At 42.8% G+C, this 26,895-nt stretch overlaps 1 protein-coding gene across 1 annotated transcript; it reads left to right on the forward strand.

Moving 5' to 3' along the window:
- The first annotated feature begins 660 nt into the window (after window positions 1–660).
- Window positions 661–26,787, forward strand: LOC121612286 (RNA-binding protein 12-like). The gene is made up of 19 exons (XM_041945082.1): window positions 661–763; window positions 5,071–7,796; window positions 8,390–8,394; window positions 14,636–14,743; window positions 15,851–15,979; window positions 16,085–16,264; window positions 17,194–17,268; window positions 17,546–17,617; window positions 18,217–18,300; window positions 18,528–18,617; window positions 18,713–18,811; window positions 18,903–18,989; window positions 19,788–19,847; window positions 20,081–20,214; window positions 21,017–21,071; window positions 21,309–21,363; window positions 21,875–22,008; window positions 22,099–22,335; window positions 22,802–26,787. Exons 2-19 carry the CDS (start codon window positions 5,099–5,101, stop codon window positions 22,916–22,918), a joined length of 4,419 nt encoding a protein of 1,472 aa, XP_041801016.1. The 5' UTR covers window positions 661–763; window positions 5,071–5,098; the 3' UTR covers window positions 22,919–26,787.
- Window positions 26,788–26,895: the final 108 nt, after the last annotated feature.

Here is a 26,895-nt window from a genome sequence, read left to right on the forward strand (position 1 = left end):
CAAGCTTAAGTAATGAAGATATTAAAGGTAGTTTTTGACACAGCTCTTGTGATGAAGTAATAATGTAGGATCGTTGTTTCACTCAATATTGCTCTAAAGAGGTGCATATTAACACGTGCTAGTATTCAAAGTAAGACAAACAGTGAGGCTTTCAAGGTGCCTGGGAGTCTGAGGCACCAGGGGAGCTCCCTTTGCCCAGTTGGTAATCCAGCATCACTCATATAATTTTTTGCCAAAGGTACATGGACATCTGAACATTTCAGCCTTAGTTGAACACGTGGTACCAAAACCATGGATATTTCTCCATGGTAACAGCCCCCATGCTTCACCAGATTTTTGGAACCTGGATCTGCTTAAGATCATGAGTGAGGTCCTGCACTGATGCTGAATGATAAGGCCTGGTTCACAGATCCTATTCACTGCAAAGGTGGAAGATATAGGTTCGGCCTTTGTGTGTGCAACAGGGTATCCACATACTTGTGGACATAGAGTGTAAGTTTTGTGAGTTGAAACTAGAACTTCTGCTTGGACCTTCATTCTCCTACCAAGTTTTGTCCGGCTTGTTCAGCCGGTTATGCGTAGGGGGCGATGTTGCTCTCATGCCAGGAAAACACAGGCCGCAGTCTCGCGGGATCCCGTCGACTATCGCGGTGTTTGCGCCGACATTTCGTGCCGTAGCGAACTGCAGAGGAGAGCGGAGAAGAGAAGAAAAGAGCGTCGTTCATGAGTTAAACCTCAGTGTGTTTGTTGACAAAATTTCTCGGTAAGAATCCAACAGCGGCAGCCCGCTCAGTGACGCACTCACACCGAGAGTCGAGGGCGAGAGAAGCCGCTAAAAGCGTGCATCCTGCTCGCTTCTCCGCTCCAACACACACACACAAAGCAAGGATCACAACCAGCTAGCAATAGGAGGCTAACAGAGCGTTAGCCTGCTCAGGTAGCTAAGCTAAGCTAAACTAGCTACATTCAGCATTTCTGAGCTAGTTGTCTATGGCTCTGGCGGTCTCGTTTTAGAAACTTACATATCGAATATCTGGTTATTATTGTGTAAAACGTTCATGCGGGTTTGTTTAAAATGGTGTCTTGTACGTAGCTACTAGCTACCGTTAGCTAGCTAATCGACACGTTATTTATGCTTTCACGTATTTTTCATAACGCATCTTCTGTAGTTACTTCACTGTACAAGCTAATGAGGAGGGAGATTGTGTGTGAGTTTGAGCTCTGAATTGTGTTGTTTTGTAACGTTAGCTCAGGTTTTGTGGATTCCACTGCGGTCGCTGCCCACCGGAGACCGCAAGTGCAAACTACGCCCCCTGACAATGACGCCACACGTCCACCACGACATGAACTGAACTGATTGAATGAGCAGGTAGACAGTTGTTCAAGATGAGTGTCAGGTGTCATGGAACCTGGGTTTAATGGCCAGCGTGCAGAGTTACAAACTTTAGCCCTTTTCAGATATGGAATCAAAAAGTAATGGCTGTTCAAACTACATGACGTGATATTACATTTATGTGTTAAGAAAATGTATATTTGCAGATAAGTCATGATCAGATGTTTCAAATTGCTGAATAATTTTCCAGCCTTTTTGGCCTGGGTCTCACCGTTAGAGGGATAATCTTTTTTTTTTTCAGATTCAGCAGACATGAGAATTGATCTCCTAAAAAATATTAACTAAATGGTGGATTCACAGCGTTTCTGTTCACAGGTTCAAACTCATCAGATTGCCGTTGTGACTAATGTAAAAGTAGCGGAGGGGTTACTCAGACATGGGACTGACACATTAAAATTGCCTGAATATCTATGCAATGAGATGCATATCTGACATGGGCTATAGTTAAGTCATTGAATGAGACCTCCAATGGTGAAACCGTATGGAAAAAGTGAATAAATACCTGAGTACATTTTCCTCTACGGTAGATGTTTCTCTTTTTTTGTCATGAGCAGGTCAGTGGAGTTCTGTACAGTCACTTCTAAAATGGATGGAGGGATAAGGTCCGGAGCATACAGCTACAGTTAAAAAGTTTAATAAGGTGCAGCAAAAGACTGTGTTCCAGGTATCATCATGCCAGATCCTGTATCACTGAATGTTGTTGAGATTTGATTTGAGCTCTAAGTTGGCTGATACGTGGAGATTTGTGGATTCTGTCATTGTGTTCTGAGTTATTGCCGTTCCACTCTTCTTGTTTAATTCCATAATTGTTTGCTGTGTTTTGAAGTCAACCACGTACGGAAAGTTATGCATTCCAGCTTTAAAACAAGAAATCAAGGCAGTGTTTTCTTCTTAAGTCCTGAATTTGCTGTATTGAACATTTCTGGTTGTCTGGCTGTTTAAAGGCACTATTTCCTGTCTCCTATCAACTCCATTTTGTTTCTTGGTTTTATGTGAGTGCATACTGCATCTTCAGTTGAACTTTTTCCCCTCTCTGACATTTGTTGCTGTTTCCTCTCCTTTTTTATCCTCCTGCTGCTGTTGATGTTGTGAGAAGGTTGACACCAACAAGAGGAATGGATGTTCGGGTTGAAAATCTATTAAAACTCTATCTTGGAGAAGCATTAGGTAAAATGCCAATCATGTCAGTGCTGAATGTGATTTGTCTATGCAGAGGTTGTGCACTGAAACGGTTGATGATAATGTTGGTGATGCCTGGCATCATGCTGAAAGCTGTGGTGAGATGCAGATGGGAGCCTCACACCCAGACAAGGATTTCACCTTTTTTCAACTTGCAAGTTTTATGAGTTCCTGAGGGACTGAAATATCAGAGTTTTGCAAGATGTCCATTGAGAAACAATGAATAGTCTGACAATTCAGGCTCAGGGTTAGAGCTCAGAAACCTGAAGATGTATCTGAAGATCCAGTGACACTTGTGAAGCAAATGATTGTGGAAGCACTGAGCATTGCTCCACCAGCCTTTGCTCAGTTGAAGATGTTGTTATCAGTGCTAGCTAACATGTTGCTCTGCACTTTGCTTCTGTTTGCTTTCTCTTCTGATCAGCTGCTGTCTTTGGTGCTGTGCTGGATATCAGTTGCTGATGTTGCGCTGGTTGACATAATGCTAATGTTGCTCTTATTGATATAATGCTAATGTTGCTCTGGTTGACATGATGCTAATGTTGCTCTGGTTTACATGTACCTGGCATTGCTTTTGTTAAATGTTGATGACATTGCTCTTATTGCTCTGGTTGATAAGTTACTGCTGTTGCTTTAGTTAACATGATGCTAATGTTTTGTTGACAATGTATTGCAGATTTGCTGATTGACGTGTTGCTTGTGTTGTGGTCTTCTACAACTGGTTTCTGAAGTGCTGTCTGCTGCGACTTGGTGTTGCTCGAGGATTCAGCAAGGATCCATTTTATTCACCTCTATGTTCTTGCTGGCCTCCTGATTGCCGGCTAGGTCTTGGAGTTGTTGCTTGCTGTTTGCAGGGTGTTGCCGACTGGTTGCCAGGTGTTTGCTGGCTGGCTGTTTCTCAACATTTCACTTGTTCATAGGAAAGCTTTGTTTAATGTACACTGTCAACTTTAATCGTGATGGGTTTTGGTTTTGGACAGGTGTTTCTTTCAGCTGTCAGGTGGAAAAGCTGCTGCAGTCAGATTCCAAGATTTGTTTTCCTAGTTCGGTTGAAAGTCTCTCGTGGCTGTTAAAATTTAGTAGTACGACTGAAACCATACATCACACAATGCTATGTTAATATTCAGCGCTGTATCTGCTGAATTTGCGCGAGAGCCAGTTACTGACACTGATTCAGCACAAATGTTCAACTACTAAAAACACCAACACATGTCAGTCACTAGAAGCTAATGTCTGTTCTGTGAAGGTTGAATTTCATTAAGATGTTTTGATTAGGAATGTTTGTTTTTCTGACCTTTTCACCAGGTTTCAGTGTCCCGCAGAAATCCTCTGTCTGTTAAACAGTGAAACTATACACACAGCTTAGTTGCATTGGTGAGTTGCAAATTGTTGCATGAGATTCATGAAGGTTTACTGTTGCACGAAGTATTTCAAACTTTGCTGAAACTACTAGCAATATGTTGGTGCTGCATGGTAGAAAACAGTGAGGTTTACTCTAAAGAATGAGGTTCCACACAACGTCTCAGTTACTTACGGGGTATAGCAACTCTATTCAGATTTAAGGTCTTCAGTATTCTTCAACCGAATAGAGTTGTATGAAGTTCTCATCTGACATTTCATTGTCTTCAAGTTAGAGCCAATAGCCAATTTCGCCTTTTGAAATGGAGTTTCAGATACAAGCACTTCATTTGAAGCACACTGTAGACTTGCATTTCCAACAAAATAAGTTGCATTAGAAAGTTTTCTTGTCTTTAAATGTGCACATTAGAAACTATGGTGGTCATAAGCCAGATCAATCAGACTTCACTAGGAGGAGTTCTAGAATGTGACCTGGCCCAGGTGCATGCTTGCTTCAGAAAAAGTGGTAAAATTGGTACAGTTAGCTTGCTTGACAAAATCTTGGCCTGGCTCAAAAATGATTGATATCATGGATGACAAATTTTTCAGCCTGTTTTGCACTGTGTAACACATTTTACCTTGTTTAGATCCGGAACATCAGAGACAGTTGAGAAGAGAATGTGTGCATATCTATGTGTATATGTTCCTTTCAGTGCTGTTCCTTTATTCCTTGCCATGTAATCATTTTCCAACTAAAAATAACAAACAGTGCAGCAATGTTAATGCTGAAGATTGCTTCTGTTGGGGTCTGACGTGATCTGATCTGAAACAAGTTTAGCAAACTTATGAAAAGCTGCAGATGGCTGGAGACTGTTTCAGTTTAGCTTTTTTTTTCTGCCACTTTCCTGAAAATGTTTCACCCCCAATCAAACCCCCTTCCAAACACCACTGGTTTCCAAATGTCAGGACCTTAAAATTGGTATGTCCAAAGTTTAAAAAATGGTCTCTGGGTCATTCCGAGGAAACAGAAACGTAAGCAGTGTTGGCTAAGCCACTATTGGCCTGTGAAGTCAGATCTGAGTTTCCTGAAGAAACATCTGGAAACCACTGGTTGCCTTTTTTCTGCTCTTCATCTGACAGTAGTGTTGCTTTCTCCCCAGGTTGTAGGGCTGTTGCTTAGCAGTCAGTATGGCGGTAGTCATCAGGCTGCAGGGTCTGCCCATAGTGGCCGGCACCATGGACATCAGACACTTCTTCTCTGGCCTCACCATCCCGGACGGGGGAGTGCACATTGTGGGGGGTGAGCATGGCGAGGCTTTCATCGTCTTTGCCACTGACGAGGATGCTCGGCTGGGGATGATGCGTACAGGTGGGTCCATTAAGGGCTCCAAAGTGTCACTGTTGCTTAGCAGCAAGACAGAAATGCAGAACATGATTGAACTCAGCCGCCGCAGGTTTGAGGCTGGGGCGGGCGCTGTGGAAACCACTGCATCTACAGCAGGAAATGCCAACCGACAAGTGGCCACCCCCATACCAACAATACAGCCAGGGGCTGGGGGGAGAAGTGGTAGCCATGGAAACCAGGGTTTCAGTAACACTCCAGCCTCAGTTACGGCAGCAAGCTCATCTCAGGAGCCACCAAGCAACAAGGCGGTGGCCAGCGTGGTGCCCAGCTTCCCCAACAGCTACAGCTCCGCCCCCACAATCACCACAGCTCTGGCATCGCTCAATGCAGGCCCCCCACCCATCCCCCCACTTCCAAGCATGCCTTCCATGCCCCCCATGCCCACACTACCCACCATTCCAGTTCCTCCCCCAGTGTCCTCTCTCCCCCCTGTCCCTACTGTTTCCCCACTGTCTCAAGGGCCTCCAGTGCCTCCTATGTCCCACCTTCCCCACATGTCCTCCCTGCCTCCTTTCAACCCGTCCCTACCACCCCCAGCAGGACTTGGCTCCGGCCTCCCTCTTGGAACCCCCAACCCCATGCTGTTCAACCCTCTCTCCCCCCTGGCTTCACTTGGCCTCCAGGCTCAAATGAAGGCTGCTGCTGCTGCAGCCAGTGGAGCAGGAGCGCTTAATCCAGATGAGTTGTTTGTCCTCCTGCAGAACCTCCCATTCTCTTGCTCAGATGTGGATATAAGGGGTTTTTTCAGGGGTCTCGGGGTAGATGGGGTACGCCTGCTGAGGGATGGACAGGGCCGTCCAACTGGCAGGGCTATGGTCAAGTTCTTCTCTCCCCAGGATAGCTTCGAAGCTGTGAAGCGGGGAGGTGGTATGATGGGCCAAAGGTTTATTGAGATCACCCCTGGCTCTGAGCGACAATGGGCTGCTCTCAATGACAGTGCAACAGGCCATGCTCCTCAAAATAGCAGCAAAACCAATAATGAGTCACAGGAGCAGCAGCACCGTCGTGGTAATGCTGGGTCAGGGGCAGGAGGCAGAGATCAGCGAGGAAGGTCACGATCTCCCCATCGGCAGGAGTTCTGTGTCTACCTGAAAGGCCTTCCCTATGAGGCAGACAAAAAGCAGATAAAGGAGTTCTTTAACAATTTGGCCATCATAGAGGACAGCATCTACATCGCCTACGGGCCCAATGGGCGAGCCACAGGAGAGGGCTTCCTTGAGTTCAAAACAGAACAGGACTACAAGACTGCTCTGGGTGCTCACATGCAGTACATGGGCACCCGATTCATTCAGGTCCACCCAATCAGTCGGAAGGGAATGCTTGAAAAGATTGACACCATCCGCAAACGTGAAGCAGCACAGGGTGATGGCAAGAACCAGGATGGCTTGAAAATTCCCAGGAACTGCGCCCACATTACCAACATCCCTTACAACGTTTCCAAGAAGGACGTTCGTGCCTTCCTGGAAGGTGTGGGGCTTTATGAGGACACCCTGAAGGTTTTGACAGATAGTCATGGCAATGGTTTAGGCCAAGCTATCTTCCAGCTGCGAACTGAGGAGGACGCTCGCAAAGCTGAGAGACTGCACCGCCAAAAACTCAATGGCCGTGATGCCTTTGTCCACTTGGTGACCTTTGAGCAGATGAAGGAAATTGAGAGGAACCCTCCGCCCCAGAACAAGAGGGGCCAACGCAACCAGAACCAGAACCAGCTGAACCAAAATCAGAACCAGCACCAGCAAGCCCAGCCCAATCCCCAGCAACCCCAAATCAACCCATTTGCTGGTATTAGTGGCGAGGAGTTTAACTTTCTCAGAAACACCATGGGAAACCTCAATAGTGCCCCCTTTGTGACTCCATTTTCAGCTCCAGGGAATGGGCTGGCAGGCCCTCCTCCTCTCCCACCTCTGGCAGCAGGGTTGGGGGATGTGAATCTGGGTGTGGCTCCTCCTCTTGTTGCTGGTATTCCTGGTACTCCGATCCTGGAGCCACCAGGCTTTCGGCCTGGAGCTGCAGGAGGAGCTCCATTCAGCCAGGATGGCCTGAGAGGGTTGGTGCCCTTTGATAATGCCAACAGAAAAGGAGGTGGAGGAGGACAGAATCGAGGGGGAGGGGCTAACAACAACCAAGGCCGTCAGGTGGGTGGGGCTACTGGTGGACAGCCGGTGTTCACTCCAGGAGCTGATGGGCACCGTAACCAGCCGGCCCCTGGAGGAGCAAACAACCCCAGCAGTCAGCGTGGTGCTGCTGGCCCGACAATTGTAAAACTTCAGAACATGCCATTCACTGTAACCGTGGATGAAATTATGGACTTCTTTTATGGCTACCAGGTGCTGCCAGGCTCCGTCTGCCTGCAGTTCAGTGAGAAAGGCCTGCCAACTGGCGAGGCCATGGTGGCCTTCCAGAACCATGAGGAGGCCACTGCTGCAGTCATGGACCTCAATGATCGACCTATTGGAGCACGCAAGGTCAAAATAAGCCTGGGTTAAAGCCCTGCCTAAACCTACCTGGATCAACCATTCAGGTGAAGCAAAGCCAACATAGACTATACCTGATTGTGGACTCAAACTCAACTGTTAGCAGCTCAGTTTAGACCTTGCCCTGCCCACTGATTGTCAGTCATTACTGAAGCCCCTACCCGTGTGTGTATATAATGTCAGGTAAGCCCCACCCCCCCGCATTCTGTCCAGTAGGAGGTCTTTGATCCAGACTTGGCTCTTTTCTGCAGCTCCTCCACTGACTGTGGTAGCACAAACTGTTGATGATATTGATGTTGGGAGGATTTGGTCCTTTCTTACCCTGTTTCCAATGCAGCTTTTTGTCAAGTCATGTCCAGAGCTGACAGACTTTACATATTCACCTGTTTTGTTGCTATGGTAACGTGATGATTATAATGAGGCGGACAACTATTGTTGCTTTATGCGCTTAAATATGCTGTGCTGCTGTGGTTTATAGTGTACATGCTCTCTTGCTGTGGTAAAATGGTCTAACCACAGTAAGTTGCCATGATCAAAAGTGTATGCTCTTTTGCTATGATAAAATTTATTGTCATGGTAAAATCTTCTCATGCTCTGTAGCTATGGTAAAACATGCTGTAGATGAAAAGCTTTTCAATCACAGTGAATTATTGTTGCTCTGTTGCTGTGGTAATGTCTTCACATTCTCTGTTGCTATGGTAAAATTATGCTAAAAAGCTATGTTGCCATGATCAAATGTTCATGCTCTGTTGCTGTGGTGCAATGTTGACATGCTCCGTTGCTATGGTAAAAATTATACTGATATCCAGCTCTGTTTCCATTGTAAGAGGCTCTCTGTTGCTATGGTAAAATGTTGACACAATTCCGTGTGCCGTTGCTATGTAGAGGAAGCGTGATGGACAGATTGCTTATTTTGTAAATAATGACTTTGGGCCGCTGAATCTTTTCTCTGTCACATTTCTCACATGCTACCCCCAGCCCCGCCTTTTCCGCAGCACATGATCAAGAGGTGTTTGGACTGTAGAATGCTGAGATGTAGTCTGTTGCATTTTTTTAGTTTCATAGCTTTTTGTTGTAATTATGTTTGATAATGTTTTGGATGTTTTCACCTTAAAGCTCATTTTTGTTTTTATTGTCAGTGTGAACAAACTTGTATGATCGTTTAACCATACATGATGTGGAGTCTCCTTTGCTTTGGCTAATAAAAGGATATTCCTGATGCACACCTGCTCACCTGCAGTCAGCCCTCTCTGACTCTGCTCTTCACTGCCTGATCATGGAAACCTTCTGATTTATTGGTTCATTTGAGTAACTGAGTGGCTTGTTTCTTTATTTTGTAAAACTTGAATGGAAGACTGGGATTTCTTTGGAATACAGATGGCCTTCAATCTTCAATGCAACATAAGGTACTAAAACTCAAAGTTTGATCAAGTAAATGGCTGGCTCCAGGTTGTGCCTCGAGTAATCATTGCTTTCATAGTATAGTTAAAATGACACTCCCACCTCTGCTAGCACTAGGCCAATTGTTAACTTTGCTTTAGTTTTGACTGAACAGTGGCTGATGTCCTGTAGAATCACAAATCTAACTAACCTAACCCATTTCTGTAGTGTGTCTGTGAATCCTGGCATATTTTACCATCACTAACTCAGTTGAGCAGTTTTCACCTGTACTGTCTCCCAACATTACTCGGCACCTCCACACTGATGCTGATAGCTAGGCTAGTGTACTGGCTAAGCGACTAGCAGAGAGCTAATTGGTGACAGTCCAACATGTCATCAAAGCTACTGGTACGTTTTCAATTGGATTTATTTGGCATGATTCACTGTTTCTTGTCAACCAGCCAGAAAAACTACCAAATGCTGAAGATCGTCAATATTCATGATGCTCCAGGTGGTTCATGGTACAGCTGAGAGCTGCTGTGGTTGCTTATAGGTTTTCTAGATCCCTTGTGTTAATGATAGATATTTGTTTGTGAACTACCTTTGCATTCCCTTGCAAAGCTTTAATATTTCCTTGCAAATTCGTTGCACCCACTGGTGCTGTGGCTGCAGCCAGTGACTGTAGCTTTGTTGAAGCTTGTGCCTTTAGAAATGAGGATCTGATGGAATAATTAAAAAAATATTGTCAGGTAACTCAAAAGTACTGCAAGTGAAAAGTAGTTCACTGTGACTCTGAAGTGATCAGTCTAGTTTAAGTAAGGTAGTGCGTGATTAATAAAGCTCACACTAAGGGTTTTAATTCAATTGTCCTAAGGAAGGAATTTAATGATCGGGTTTATGTAGACGTAGTTAATATCATGATCTCAGAATAACTGATTTTGTTCCTTCACGTTTTATATAAGTGGGCTTCATCATGAAGTCTTTCCTCTTCCTTGACCTCCTAACAAAGAACAGAGCAAAAACTACAATTACTGCATCACAGTTGTCTGCCTCCACAAGTTGCAGTTTACATCTGTGTCTGTCCAGTCTAATATATGTGCTGAAGACTTTGAAGGACGTAATAAAGGACCAAGTATTAGGAAGTTATCCGTATATATATTGACATGACTCTAGTGAATGCTGTCCAATTAGAAACATGCTGCATTAACTTAGAGACTATTGTTACAGACGAGTACAGATGACTGACAGAGCGCTTCATCACATGGTGCAACAACAATCACCTTAGGCTGAGTATCAGCAGAACCAATGAGCTTGTGGTGGACTGCAATGCTTCAAATATGTATGTTGCTGCAAAGAAGCTACAAATTGTAAATGCTTCTCACACATCTTCAACCAGGCAGCACATAAGATCTATACAATCAGCACAGTTTCAAGGTGGACGCCCAAGATTAGTGCCACCAATTCAGCATCTGACCAAATGTGAAATATGGTCACAATCTGCCTGTCTGTTCCAAAGAACATTTTGATGTCAAGTGAAGCTGACCTTTGACCTTTTGGTTATAAACTGTCATCACAAATGACACATTTTTTTTCGTAATTAGCAAGTAAATTCTTGAGTTGTAGTCAGAAATGTGTTTTGTGAGTGACCAGTTCACCCTTGAGTCCAAGTGAACATTTGTGGCAAATATGAAGAAATTCCCTCAAGGTGTTCCTGAGACAACATGTTGATGAAAACAGCAGCATGGAGGCATAATGACAGAAAAGAAAGATGGAGGGACAACGTAACTCATCCCAAGATAACAGGATATTTTAGTTTTAAACTACACAGCAAAATAATAACACAAAAAGTCATAATCATATCATAAAACAATAATAAGAGTTAAGGTTTTAACATTAATGGCTTGAGTATTACTAATCAGCACAGCTGCTCTCAGCTTATATGATGTGCTTCGTGCTGCGGATTTGAAATGAAGAGTCAGTTATTTCTGTCAGGTCCACACATGCAGTCTCATGTATGAATCTTGTAGTTCTGAAATAGCTGCAATCATCAGTGGAAGTAATTTTGTCTAAAGAGGGACGTCTGCTGCTCTCAGGAAGTGGTTAACCTCCAAGCAGGTACACTGATAACAATGTTTAACTGGTTGTGCATGCAGTGTTCAAGTATGTGTGAAAGAAATGGATGAACAGGCCTTAATAAATTGAAGCGAAACACTATATAGACAAATTGTTGTTGGTAGATGATTGTGTCCGTGTTGTAGACCTGTTGTGTGGACGGAAGGAAAAATACATTGGAATAAAAGAATAATCCTGATGACGGACTTGGCTTCTGTGGAGGATGTGAGTCTGTGTGGGTGGGTGAGTGTGGGACAGAGGTAACATTGTCGCTGAATAACTGACACTGAGCTGTCAATCACCTGCTGAGATTCCCCCCTCCGACTGATGAATAGACAGACAAAGGCAGGACTTGCAGGTGAGTGACAGACACAAAGACGCTCTATTCAAAACACTGTATGAAAGGCCTGTTAATGCTCCATTGAAACCTGTACACCATCTTCATCCACCACAGGAGGATAAGTGCTATTTTCAGTGATGTTGAGTCGCAGTTGGCCGCCTGTAGATGGTAATTGGTGCATGATACACCGTATAACCCCTATTCAAAGAATGTTGGGACGCTGTGCAAAACACAAATGATCAGAATGCGATCATTTGTTGACCCTTTTAAACATTAAAAGGACTTTGGGCCGCTGTATTAAACACTCAATTGAAAATGGTACAAAGACAATATATTTAATGTCTTACCTCACCAACTTCACTGATTTTTGTAGATATATGTTTATTCTGAATTTGGGAAAGACTAGGAAAGTTGTGGAATGATCCAAAAACACCTGTTTGGATCATTCCACAGGTAAACAGGTTGATTGGTAACAGGTGATAGTATCATGATTGGGTATGAAAGGAGCATCCTGGAAAGGCTCAGCGAGGATGGAGCAAGGTTCGCCACTTTGTGAACACATGATTGGATAAAGGATGTTACTACATGGGCTCAGGAACACTTTGTGAAACTGTTGTCAGTAAACAGTTGTTCATTCTGTTATATTTACATTTTACACAATGCCCCAACTTTTTTGGAATCTGGGTTGTAGATGGTACAGGGCAGTCAGTAAATGGTTGTTTATGTTCTGTGAAGTGGCCATTAATGATAAATGGTGGCTTGTAGGTGGTAGACACTATCCTGAAGATGGTGGTGTGCAGGTGGTGGAGTCTAGGTGATAAATGTTGGCCTGTGGATGGTACCTTGTTGTCTGAAGATGGTACTGTTGATACACTAGATCATAGTGGCCTGTAGATGGTTAATGGTAGCCTATTTATTGCAGTGTTGTTCACTGGAGGAAATGCAGATTTTATTTGGTTTATATAACTCTTGTCTGGTTTTAAATTCTTCTCACCATAGCTTTAGTGTAGTTCCAGGAATGTGCAGTGGTTGGGTCCAGACCTTATAAACCATCCCAGTTCCAGTTCTGCGTCTCCTTTGCAACTAAACCTTTGATGAATTAGATTATCTGATAATTGAAGTGATAAAGTATTGTTTATTTATTTTCATGTTACATGATAAATATAGAATAAAGTCATAAACTTGGAAGAATTAAGTGAGTTTGCCCTTAAATTTCCCCTTAAGTGGTTTAGGGTTGTTTATTATCTTATTATTTAGACACATTTCCCTAAGGTTCTTAAAAAGTTTGTGATCTCCACCAGCATTTCAAATAAAGTTCTTGTGTGTTTGAACAAAGTTTACATGCAGCCTGAGCATAAAAATATGGAGACAGTGGACAGTTGACCAGAATTGAGCAAATGATGAATGGAAGCAGTTTTTCCAGGGAGGAGGATATGATGATGTCAAAGATGGGTGAGGCTGTGTTTGTGTGTTTGTGAGTGTGTGAATTATATGGTTTTACACAATACTACAGTTCTGTATATTATACCCTTTTCCTTCTCAGGACCCTGTTTTTCTGTGCTTTGGCCTCTCCTGTTCTGTTTCTCATTATGATTTGATGGGCTGCTGCTTTTTCTGACTCCACTGTGGTTCTGCAGCTAAGGATGAACAAGATGGGAACCTGTTCTCCTCTCTGTGAGGAGGCTGGCTCGTGCTGTGTTCAATTTCTTCTGTTTCTCCTCTGCTCTTCCTGGTCTCAGTTACACTTCAGAGTTTTCTGTTTTCATAACAGCTCATTATCTGACACACACCGTGAGCTCTGTTTGCTTCAGCAGCAGTACTTCCGGCTTAAGAGTGTGCCCTTCAACATAAAAGCACAGAAATATACTTTTTAACCAGTGATGAATTGAGTGTAAAAGTTCATTCTTGTTTTCAAAAACAGTATTTTGACAAAAAACTTAAAGATTAAAGATCCACTTACTCGCATTTTGAGAGAGATTTTAAATCACACATCACAGTCTTCCTCAATGGATGCTGTTGTCAGCTGTCATTATAACCCTATATTATCATCACCTGTTACCATTCTCAGCAAACTCCATTTACTAAGAAAAATCTTGATGTGGTTGAAAGCCCCAGACAAAACAAGTGAATAAGTGGAACTTAAGTGAAGGTTTTGTTTTGTCAAAGTAATGTGCTATTTAATCATGACACTCACTAAATAAAAGCAGAGATTAAAACTGGTCCTGCCAAATAAGTAATATATCAAATAACATTTTGTTCTGTAAATCATCATAATGTATCATCAAGTCAGAGCAGTTTATAAATTAGACAGTGTACATTTTTTATTTGTTTACTTGAATGTAGAAATGCTGCTGCTGGTCTGTACTTTATCATTAAACTACCTCATAAAGCTGCTTTTTTGACTTCTAAACTGCTGAGAGCAAGATCAGTTTTACGAGATCACAGTGAAGGACTGGTTGGCCGATGGATTATAATCCTACTTACTTTGGACCCTCTCTTTTCTTATTTTTGTGCTGTCATCCTTGTGTTATTGGCTTTGCAGAGGCAGGTTAGGGATTTCTGGCACAGCTTCACCTACTGTCAATGTGAACAATAACCTTGTTGTTAATACTACCACTGTTGCTGGAGTTTTGGCCTTATTGTGGCCCAGTCATCTTGCAATTTTATTCAGAAGCTAATGAATGTTGTTGCCATACTGATATTTAAGGCTGTTAGACTGCCAGAATTTGACATTTTGTGTAATAACGACAAAAGCACTTGTTTTTTTCTCTCTGTTGATTAATTAAAGGCAGTCCTGCTGTGAGGAACGGTTTGAAAGGATTTGTAATGATGCCGCTTTTATTCTGAAGGAGTTGGGTCGGAAGTCTTTTGTTGCTGCTACTTTGTGCACAAGTTAGAAACGTCGCCCGGAGCTCAGGGGGCGTGACTGACAGTCGTCCTGTCCAATAAGGATGCGGTTTTGTGCCTACCTGTCCAATCGGAGTGCATGCTGCCCATGTGCCGCGCCCTGTTAGCTAAACCTGCTGAACGGAGACGAACGGCTGCTTTCTGTCTCAGATAACGTTGCGGTTACAGCGCAAACTTCAGCCGTGGTTCATGTTAAACTCGAACAGAGTGATCAGGTAACAGTTAGTGCATTCTCAGGTGTGCCCACTCTCAGCGAAAAGGTGTCGCTTCCTGTTCCAGACCGTGAGTAGTTGATATCCGCCTTGGTGTTTGTTCCTGTGGTCTGAAGAAGATAAAATATAACTGCTCTGATAAGGTGATTTACTTAAGTTTATATCGACATAACACATGCTGTGTGTGTGTGTGAGAGAGAGAGAGAGAGAGATCTAGTGTGTGTACTGTACTGGATTAGCTAACTGGTTGACTGGATTTACAGTCTTAGTCAGTCTTTTTTCAGTGTCATGCTGGTGTTGCCTTCAGGTGCTGCTCCGTCAGTTCTTTCAGAGTGAGGAGAAACAGCCACAAACTACATCAGTCCATCTTCTCTAATGTTGGCGTTTTAAGAATAAGAACAAAGTGACCACACCTCCAGAGAGCCCAACCCCACTGTAGAACTGCTGATGATGGAGATTCCCAGAGGCTTCAGCTGTGGTTCAGTCAGTTTATTCAGTGTCTGTTTGAGGACTGGCAGCCATAAAGTGTTATCTCAACAGACTCACATTTATGTAAAGTAGCATAAGTTGATCACAGAACCTGTCAGCAGAACGCTTGTGAGAGAAAACTGCTCCTTGTACCTCACTATCGACCGTTAATGACTTAGTTCTGTGATGCAGCTGTAAAGTGATATACATTCATTTTTGAAGTGCAGACTGGATTCAGGGTTGAGCAGCTAATGTGGCATATTCCCATTAATTGACAGTAAGAAAATCTATTTACTATCACATAAGAAAAAGAAAAACAGAGAATCTGGAACTAGGAAATGTTGTAATTTAATCATAATGTAAATTTCTGCTTAACTAAATTGATTAATTAGTTATCAGAAAAGTTGTTTAATTTTGTTGGACTAATCGATTAAGCGACTTTTAGTTGCAGCTCTCATCCTCTGGTCCACTCCTCTGGCTCTCAGGCCCTCAGGACTTGTCTGATACAGATGTGGTTGTGAACTGTGGTTCGTGCTGGTTGTAGTTGTTCTCGCTGATGAATGTAGTTTTACCTAAACAGAGCTACAAGCTGTCTCTCAGCTCTGAATTGTACACTGATTATCTCTCTCTGTCCCCCCTCAGATGGCGGACTGTGTCTCTAAGGTGGAGCTGAGTGTCTCCTGCACTGACCTGCTGGATAAAGATGTCGGCTCAAAGTCTGATCCCCTTTGCGTGCTGCTGCAGAGCTCAGGAGGAGGCAATTGGACTGAGGTAAGATGGCAGGAACGATCCGGGATACACAAGCCTTTGCTTTATTTTATTTGTAATTTTATGTGAGATAAATTACACATCTCCCCCTCTCTCTCTGTCTGTCAGCTGGGTCGTACTGAGCGTTTGAAGAACACCTCCAGTCCGTCCTTCAGTCAGCGTCTTAGACTGGATTATCACTTTGAGACTGTTCAGAATCTGAAGCTGGGGGTCTACGATATCGACAACTCCACATCCGACCTCAGCGATGATGACTACCTGGGAGGGGTGGAGCTAACGCTGGGACAGGTACACACCAAACCAGCATTCGATCACTATGTTCAAGTTGCAACAAGGGATTCATTTCATTATAAATTAATCTCCTGATCATTTTCTGAAATCATAAATCAATTATTCTTTAGTCTATGAAATGGCAGAAAATAATTAAAAAAGATGCCCCGCATAATTTCCCTGAGTCCAAGTCTTCAGACTTTTTATTTTATCCGACCAACAGTCCAAAACCCAAAGATATTCATAGTATAGTGTACATTATACTCACATTTATTTCTCTGATGTCAGAGAACCTTTTGTACTTTTGCTTGAAAAATGACTGTAAAGATCAATTGATAATCAAAACAGTTGCTGTAGATTGATTGATATGTTCGTGTCAGACAATTATTGTAGACAATGTAGACAATCATTTTGTGCAGTGGAGTGTCAGCTCCCCCTGGAGGTTGTATGGAGTCATCACCCTGTGTGGTGTCTCCGCTCTCAGCTCCTTGGCTGGATTGGCTATTTTTGAAAATTAAAGTGATCATTTTGTGAATTCGAGTAGGTGGAGGCAGTTACTGTGTTTGTATCACTGTAACTGCTGGAAACTCACTTGAGATGATGATGCTACATGTTGGAGGCAGATTTGGGGAGTAAAACTGATCGTGATTCATGATTTTCTATTCAGTTTTTACAATAAAATATTTAAGTCATAACCAGCACTTTTAGAAGTAATCCTACATAAAATAGTTAAATCACAGAGTTGTTACTAAGAGGCAGAAAAGTTTCTCAGGTCCACGAAGTGTTCTGAGGTCCACACTTCCCTCTGCTGGACAAACTGTATGAATTATATGGTGTGTTGTTTCTCTTCTATGAAAAGTGTTTTACAGTTTCTGCCGTCACTACAGTACTGACACAGGATGGGAATCATGGATTCAGCTGAAGACTAACCTCTGTGTGTATTTCAGGTAGTTTCCAGTAAATCTGTGACCAGACCTCTGCAGCTGAAGAAAGGCAAACCTGCAGGAAAAGGAACCATCACTGTATGTACAGTGTGTGTGTGTGTGTGTGTGTGTGTGTGTGTGTGTGTGTGTGTGTGTGTGTGTGTGTGTGTGTGTGTGTGCGTGCCTGTGCTGTATCTTTTTTAATGTATCAACCGATCATTGTTGATTAGCTTAATGTTGTATTACATTGTATCAGTGGAGACTCCTGTTCTGTGATGATCAAAAAGATTGACTATCAAGTTGTGTGTGTGTGTGTGTGTGTGTGTGTGTGTGTGTGTGTGTGTGTGTGTGTGTGTGTGTGTGTGTGTGTGTGTAGGTCGCAGCAGAGGAGATCAAGGATAACAGAGCCATTGTGTTGGAGCTGGAGGCTAAAAACCTTGACAAGAAGGTAAGGCTGCTCCTCCTCATCTTCTCCCTTTTCTTCATCGTCTTCCTACTAACAACATCTTCAGAATTAGGAGATGGGCACTTAGTAAACACATATATTATAACAAGGCCAAGTTTAAACTTATAAACAGCTAGTTGGACTGGCTGTTGGAAATAACACCCTATTTTTTTCTCTTCCCCAGTGTACTTAAAGAATTAGTTTGATTTCCTGCACTGAAGAAAACACGTAAAGCAGCTGATCTGAGAACATGTTAACCTGTATGGGTGATAGAAGTGATATTTGATCACTAGTGTTATCCAGAATCACCAATTTTCATTTTAGTGAAGCAAGTAGACCAAAGAGACGTGGAAAAAAACTCTGAAATGAGTGAAGGACTGTTTCCTTGAATGGAAGACTAATGTAACGATACCTTTTTTGCTCTGTCCAAAGTCTTTGTTTTTTCACATGTGTACTTGTGAAAAGACGATTAGAAGCCGGGTCACTCAGCTTGCTGGAAAGACAGAACTGTAAACTTATATACTTAAGTTCACAAATACGTTTATTGAAATTTCTTGTAGACATGTGATGAGATGGCAGCATGTTGTATTTTCTCTGTTCAGGATATGTTTGGGAAGTCTGATCCATTCCTGGAGATATTCAAAAAAGCAGATGATGGAAAGTGGCAGCTGGTCCACAGAACAGAGGTACACGCGCAATATACAGTGAATACATTAATACACACAGAATTCAGGCACTCCAGTACAATCGTCAACAGTTAATGTAACGCACAACATGATTTTGGACACAAAGTAAATAACACTTTCTTTCCAAACTTCAAAACAAAAGTTAGATTTTTGTTTTTTAATCATGAATATTTAATGTGATGGATAAATGTGTGTGTGTGTGTGTGTGTGTGTGTGTGTGTGTTTAGGTGGTGAAGAACAATCTGAGTCCCACATGGAAGAAGTTTACTGTTCCTCTACAGACGTTCTGCTGCAGTGACCTTGACAGACCTTTGAAGGTTCCACCAATCAGAATCCACCTCTATTCAGAACAACCAATTAGAGTCCACCCTCATTCATAACAACTGTCACATAAAACCTCCTCCTTCTGCAGGTGGATTGCTCTGATCACGACAGTGATGGATCTCATGATCTGATTGGTTCTTTCACGACTAAAGTCTCTGAGCTGCAGAAAGCAGGACATGGTTCACAGGTGAGCTCACTGATCATAAAACATTTGACCTCTGTCTGTTGGCTGGTCAGAGGCCATTAGGTCATTAAAACTGTCTGACGTTTTCCCCCAGGTGGAGTTTGACTGCATCCATCCCGAGAAACAGAAGAAAAAGAAGAGCTACAAGAACTCTGGAGTTGTCTCTGTGAAGAGCTGCAAGGTAGAGACCACATTACTCATAGTTGTCAGCCTGAGAACAGATTCCTCCTTTGATCAATCTTTACCATCTGTAACCTGAACCGAGCTGCTGTTCCTCAGAGGACACTTTGTAACCTGTAGACACTGCTTTGAGCAGAAACGCCCCTGTGAATGTACTATTTTTGGGACTGACAGGTGACAGTGTGGAGTCATAATACAAGTCTAAAGAAAGAAAGCAGAATCAAACATAATGCACACTGAGGCAGTGGAGTACAGTGGTGTCAGTGTAGGAACTCAGTTGATAGGTAGTCTTCAGATTTAGAGCCGAACACCACACCAGATGTGAGCTGTTAGTGCAACATCACTGCTACTGAATCATCCGTCTATTCTGTCCTCATTCACTGACCTCTCCTTCAGTGTCACTGTTTTCACCAGGCTGAGGGAACATCAGAACTTTAGCAGACAAAAGTAGATTTATAGTGGGCTCCATGAGGAGTATGCTGGAAGAAAACTGATTTTTATTTCCCCATTCACCACAGCACTATACACCCACAGTGAAACTGGAGTCCGTGATTCATCATTACAGATGTTGTTTTAATGTTGTTGATTTCAATCTCTTTGAAAGACACTGACTGACCTTTAGACCACATTCACACTCAGTCCAACGCACATATGTAATCTTTGCTCCTTGTGTGCACTGTAACTACGTCAGTAACTTCACCAAAACAAATTGTGTGTATCCGCAACCTGAAGTGTACACTTTTTAATTTAAAAATGTGTGCAGATGCACGAGTGATTCTTTGACTCTGTGTGTTTGCAGCTGGTCACTCAGCACACCTTCCTGGACTATGTGATGGGAGGCTGCCAGATCAACTTCACTGTATGTCAACAGCAATTAACACATACACATTTTAAATGCTTTTTTTTATGCCACTAGTCTTCAGGCTTTTCATAAAAACCTTTCAGTTATGAATCATAAACCTCTTAATTGATAAAACACAATTTATTAACTGTTTTATTAAATTAACATGTCAACGATGTATTTCAATAATGAATGACTGAATGGATGTCTGTAGGTGGGATTTATGAATGAATGTTGTATGAACACTGTAGGTGGGGATCGACTTCACTGGCTCTAATGGTGATCCTCGCTCGCCTAACTCTCTCCACTACATGAGTCCAGATGGGTTGAACCAGTACCTGTCTGCTCTGTGGTCTGTGGGTCAGGTGGTCCAGGACTATGACACGTTAGTACACACTCGCACACAACCCTTACCTGACAAACTTGAAAAATCGCAGCAAACCCTAAACCGTATATACACCCTGAACCCTACAGCCTATATCTAAACACTATAACCTAAACTGTAGTTCCTACACTCTAAACACCACCACCTCCAGCCTTAAGCCTACACCATGTGCTCTGAATTCTATAACACAAATCCTTGTTCCTTCATCCTAAACCCTACATTCTTAAACTCTACCCTAAACTTTACATCCTTATACCCTAAACCCTGTACCCTTAAGTCTATATCCTACAGAATAAACTAGGAACCCTATTACCTTAACCCTAGTGTCTACACCCTACATCCTACACACTAAACCCCACAGCCTACACCCTAAATCCTACATTCCACACCCTAAACCCTATATCGTACTCCTGAAACTCTATATCATACACCCTAAACCCTACATCCTAAACTCTACTCCCTAAACCCTACAATCTACACCCTAAACCCTATATACGTCAGTCTAAACACTATATCCTGCTCCCTATACCCTACACCCTGCATCCGAAACTATATAGTGTACACCTTAAATCCCAAATCCTACTCCCTACACCCTGAATCTTTGCATACATCTTAAACCTTATATTGTACACCTTAAGTTTACATCCTATAACCTAATTCCTTTATTATACACCCTAAAATCTAAACCCTGCAATTTGCATCATAAATCCCACACCATAAACTCTGAATCCTATTAGAAAGCAGGAAAAGGTACTTTATTTCTGTGACTGTAACAGTGGTTATTTTGTTTTTTTTGTTTCAGTGATAAACTCTTCCCAGCGTTCGGTTTTGGAGCCAAACTGCCTCCAGACTACCAGGTAGGCTCTCTAACCAGCCAATCAGAGCACAGCTTTTTACAGGCTGTTTTGCTCTCTCAAGTATTACATCATTTTTAGCCCCGCCCAGAATCTGCAGCATAAAATCAGTTTCTGATTTTGTGATTTAGTTGGGGTTGTTGTCCCTTTCGAAAAGGAGAACAGTTATCTAAACAGCCAGTCAGAGTAAAGCTTGTGCATTGTCAGGTTTATTGAACTGCTGTGTTATTGATCTTGCAGGCTGCACACCATGAGTTCGCACTCAACTTCAACCCCACTAACCCCTACTGCCAAGGTACGCACACACGCACGCACACTAACATATTACTGTATGTGATACTAGATTGCTAATACTGATGCATGAATGTGTATGTAGCATTTCCCTGTTGTTGCTAGTCCAAATGGGAGCTGGTTTTATCTCCTATTTTCATATTAAGGTAGTCAGCAGTTAAGTCTTTTGGTTCTGAGCTGTCTATTTAAAAGAAAACTTAATATCATCAATTTAAAGTCAGATCATATCTATGCCTGTTGTGTGGTGGTGCTAATGAGGTCTGGAGAAGGTGTCTTTTATTTCATTCAATAGTCAAAAGTCTTCAGTGTCTGAACATGCAAGATCACAAAGACTCAAACTGGATCGGATTTTGGCAACAGCATCCAGATGATACCTGAATTTCAATTGCCTGCATTCATCTCTTAGCTCATGCTTGTTTTTCTCTGTTTCCATATTTCCTCGGAGCGTTTCAGCTGCTCAACATAAATAAAGTATTTTCATCTTCGTTAAACTGCTTCCCGTCTGTCTCTCTCAGGTATTCAGGGGATCGTTGAAGCCTACAGGATGGTGATGCCTCAGCTGAGACTCTCTGGACCCACAAACTTCTCTCCCATCATCAATCATGTCGCCTCCATCGCCGCCTCCAGCGCACAGAGCAACACCGCCTCTGTGAGGACTCACACATAAAAACACGCAAACACAAAAAACATTCACCCAAAACACGCTCACACTGAAGCCTATGTCTGTGTCTCTCTGCAGCAATACTTCGTCCTCCTCATCCTCACTGACGGTGAGATCACTGACTTCGACCAGACCCGGGACGCCGTCGTTCGGGCGTCGCGGCTGCCGCTGTCAATCATCATCGTGGGGGTGGGACCGGCAGACTTTAAGGCCATGGAGCTTCTGGATGGAGACGACGGCGTGCTGAGGTCGACAGTGGGGGAGGCCGTCGCCAGAGACATTGTCCAGTTTGTCCCGTTCAGAAAGTTCAAAGATGTAAGGCTGTGTGCGTGTGTGTGTGTATGCGTTTGGACAAAGATAACAGCTAGCTGGCCTTTTCGCATGTCAGACTCTCTTTGATTTATAGATTTATATGCGCCTCCTCGTGATTGCCTGAGTAGGTCCATGCAGGTCTGGGATGCAGCAGCTGCCAACCTGTCCTGAAGAGTGTGGAGTTAGAGGAAGGCTTATAGGAAGTGTTTCAAATCTATCTTAACACAATAGTCATGTGTTCACATGAACAGTGTAACACACTCTGCGTGCTGAAGTCTTTCCTCCTGTTCATACTGGTTAGTGATGGGGGACAGAATCCACCGTTTTGTACATAAATGTGTTGTTGTGACTTGAAAATTGTGGACCAGTCATTTGAGGACAAAAACAGACACTTACATCACATCTCTCTCTCTCTCTCTCTCTCTCTCTCTCTCTCTCTCTCTCTCTCTCTCTCTCTCTCTCTCTCCAGGCTCCCATGTCGGCTCTGGCTCAGTCTGTCCTCGCTGAGGTTCCCACCCAGGTGGTTTCTTATTTCAAAATGAGAGGCCTCGAACCATCTAAACCACAAGCTGCCCCCACATCCTAAAGCTCACCCGCAGAAAGCCTAAACCACACCGGCACACACCCCAAACCCACCCGCAAAGTCGACCACCCTTCAGGGACCAACCTGATGTGTTGCATGAAATCTTAGCCAATCACAAGGCAGCACTTAGCTGTCAGCCAATCAGAATGCCATGGGCAACCATTCCCAGTTTTTTTTAATGACTTTAATAATCACTTTGTTTTTGTATTCTTCTCTTTAATAAGTGGAATGTGGATGATGTAGTATAGATGATTGATTATTGATTCCTTCTGCTGCTTCCACACTAACTATGCAGATGACATGTTTACAAACATGTTTTTAACAATCACAGAGCCACACACACACATGCACCTTGACTTAGGTCACTTTTGAGGACATTGCATAGAAGACATTTGTATCCTGTAAACTAACTTGAAACTTAACCACTGACCCCAAAATCAGCTTTTTTCCACTTGGGAACATGGCTTTTTCCCCCAGTTGGCCAAACAGTCCTCAATTAACTGGTCTTTAGTCTGACCTGTCCCCGAAAGTAGGAATCACGCACCTAGGAGAAGTTTCGGCCACCATGCTCTGTCCCCATTGTTGTTGCCATAGTAACAGCAAAGGGTCAGTGATGTGTTGTGTAAAAACTGCATCCACTGTGCAGAGAGAAGTTTGGGGGTTTTCCTGTTCACTTCAACACAGTCAGTTTTATCCCTGCAGCATCTTGTGGACGTTAGAGGAACTGCAGGTACCTCACTGGAACCAGCGCTGTCCACGTTACTATGGTGACTGCTTTCTGGACCAGCTCTGTGTGTGTATGGCTCTGATTAGCTGTATTGATCAGGTATGGATACTTTGCACTTAGCTTTTGCTCAAAATGCTGGAAAATTATGAATGGCATTATATATTTTATATCATAGCTTTACTACTATAGCCTTACTATAAGACCTTAGTCTAGCCTTACTGTAGTCTTTAGTGTTGCTTGTGTGGCCTCGGCACGCTGCCTCTGCTGCTTTAGCCTGAATGTTTCCAGACTGTTCTGTCACAACTCTCAGTGGTTTGTTGATGCCCTGTGTGACCTGTAACACTGAACCTGATCAACTGCAGCATCCCTTACATGATGTCAGTGTTACACACAGGTCAGGATAAAGCTCTGGCTATGACCTCTGCCTGTCGTACGCTAGATTACTGATCATTACAGTGTGTTCAGACTGAATGCAGTGTAACCTGTAAAAGACAAAGGGAAGACAAAATCATACTGCAGCCAGGGCTTGATGAATTGACTTCATAGATATACAGACGTGAGGGAAAAGGGTGGAGACTGGAGGGAAATAACAGAAATTAATTTTAGAGATCGGTCTGAGTTGCACACAGTCTGTATGTTGTTAGTGAGCTACAGCTGAAGTCTGTACAGTTGGTAAAGAAACAGACTGCAACAACAGTCCAGCAGGTGAAATTACTTCACATTCAGTCTGAACTCATTGTTAGAACACGACCACTGTCTTCAGTTAACACATGATGTGAGTATCTGGACGTCGTAACCGTGGTAACCCTGCATCCCACGCGACCATAGTGGAGCGTTCCGCGTCTGTCTGAACCTCTGTTTCTGTACCAAAGACTATTTCCTCATTAACATGGATCCTCCCACCTGGGATACTGGACCGACCTGAAAACACACGTGCACACACACACACACACACACACACTGAGTCAAAATGTGTCAAAAAATATTAACCGCAACAAAGCCACAGTTAATATTAAATTCCACTGCTCTTCATAGTTACTGCCAACACTTCATCTGCAACCACTTCAAACTAACACTTTTGCTGTGGATGTTGATAGAAATGACAGAATAGTGATTTGAGTTTTTTTTCCTCTTTTGTCTGTTTTGTAGGGACATTTTTGGCTTTTTTTATATTAAAGTGAAATATTTGTGTTGCATTATTTGTAGCACTGAATTTTGTTTGGGAACAGTCTGTAACAAAATAATCTCTCTACTTTTTGTAGTTTACAACTGCAATTATAAAGCACTTTGAATGAATAAAAGTGTTACATAAATGCAGTCCAGCCACATCTCATGGTGTTGATCAGCAAACGGAGCTCAGATTGAAATTATGCGTCTCTTGGCTGCAGGTAAGCAAACACACACTACTGTTGTAGGAAAGTCAGGAAATAAATAGATGGGACAGTGATGTAAAGTGCCTTGAAGAAGAATTCAGTTTCTTTGTTGTGCAATAAGATCACTTGTGTGAGTACTATCCTGAAAAACGTCCCAACAGGATGTCAGATCAACCAATCAGCTTGCTGGACAGCAGGTCCACACTGCACGTTGCTGAGATTTGGAAGGCGTGTGCGTCGACCTATAACACCCTTCGCTGTGTTGGTCTGCAAAGACGTTTGTATGCGTCTGCAGAAGCATAATTCTAGCCTCGGGTGTCATCACGTGATAACACCTGAAGACCTCTGCTGTACTGGAGTGGTGTATGACATCATCACGACATCACATGCGAGAGCTGTAGAAATTACATCAGCGAAATGGAGAAGACCCTCTACAGACTGAACACCAGAAACACCAAACCTGAACCAGGTCAAAGGTCATCGGACGACAGATCCAACATCAGTGGCTGTCTCTGAACAGAGGTCATGACTCGCCGCCATATACGATCACCACTGGTTTAAAACTTAATGATGACTCCTGAACAAACTCCGTCTGCTGAAAGATTATGAGATGTGGTTGAAAGCTCTGGGAAAAACTTGAGTGAAGATGATTTTGTGAGTGTTTTTTTTTTTACTTGAGGCAGCATTTTATGCTGCTCAGCAGTTTGTCCTCCGTCTGCGTCTGTGGTGCCAACAATGTTTGTTTTTGGATCGAATTTGTTCCAGTTTTCCCTCCAAGTTAACAACAGAAACCATCACCTCTCACCTGCTCACAGACTCTGAACCTCCTACGGTAGCCCATGAGGGGTTTAATTTCTTAAACATCTGAGTTTTCAGAGACATTTTAAATCTCTTGGATTTGAAGAGATTTCTATTTATTGGCAGAAAGTTCAAATCGGTTTCCCAGAAAGTAGAGAGGATGAAAGTGTTGTTTTCTAGAGAGACCAACTGCAGTTCAGCAGAAGAAAGTTTTGACCCCACAACAAAGTAATATCTACTTGTGAACAGTTCATTTTTGGGTTGAACTGGTCATACACATTAACATATCAACACATCTGCTGCTGTGACCATGTCAATCAAAGAATGAATCATTTCTTTCCTCTATTGAAGTACATTTAGAAGCATTGGGTGATAAAATTATCCACTAATTTTTGTGAGTCCTGACCCAGTTAGTTTTGGCCTTGGAAACATAGCACTTAAAGCTCCAGAAAAAACTAATGAAAAGCACTAAGAGTTCAGATTTTGTGTGTATGTGTTGTTCAATTTTATCTCCATGTGATGCCAAACTACAACCGATCCTGTAGACTGAGGTTCAATCCTGTCAGGCTGCCATGGCGTCCTCTAAGTTAGTTTACATGTTTTATGTCATGTTATGAGATTCTGTTTTCACACGTGGTTTAAAGTGTTAAAAAGTGCCTCGGTTTTTCGGGACTGTAACTCTGGCTGCATAGTCACATGGTGCTGTGATGTCATCAAGTAAAGGAGTAATTCTAAGTTTGAAAAAGTTTGGGGAAAAAAAGAAAATGCTGTCTGATAAAAAAAAAACAGAATTTCCCATAATGCTTTGCCTCACAGCTGCTCACTGTGATCAAATGGTTTTTAATCCTGGATCACTACACATTGTTCTTCACTCTAAGTCCAAACCTACACGAGTAATTTTCCATCTTCTTTCTCAAAAAAAAAAACTGTCCACATGAGTGCTGTTTAAAAAAAACTCTCCATCTGTATGAAAATGCAAAAACATGATGTAAGTGCTGTTAAGAGCCAAAACCAACAGACGTCACATTAACCCTAACCCTAAAAAAATGTTGGCCAATCAGAAGCCTGAAAAAAAAGCTATT

Source organism: Chelmon rostratus, chromosome 2 (assembly GCF_017976325.1).
Source record: "Chelmon rostratus isolate fCheRos1 chromosome 2, fCheRos1.pri, whole genome shotgun sequence".
In the NCBI taxonomy this organism is placed as follows: Eukaryota; Metazoa; Chordata; class Actinopteri; order Chaetodontiformes; family Chaetodontidae; genus Chelmon; species Chelmon rostratus.

Coding starts and splice junctions, on each gene's coding strand:
- LOC121612286 (XM_041945082.1), top strand. CDS start 5,099: ATGGCGGTAGTCATCAGGCTGCAGGGTCTGCCCATAGTGGCCGGCACC. Junction 20,215..21,016: donor GTGGTCCAGGACTATGACAC/GTTAGTACACAC, acceptor TTTTTGTTTCAG/TGATAAACTCTTCCCAGCGT. Junction 21,072..21,308: donor AACTGCCTCCAGACTACCAG/GTAGGCTCTCTA, acceptor TTGATCTTGCAG/GCTGCACACCATGAGTTCGC.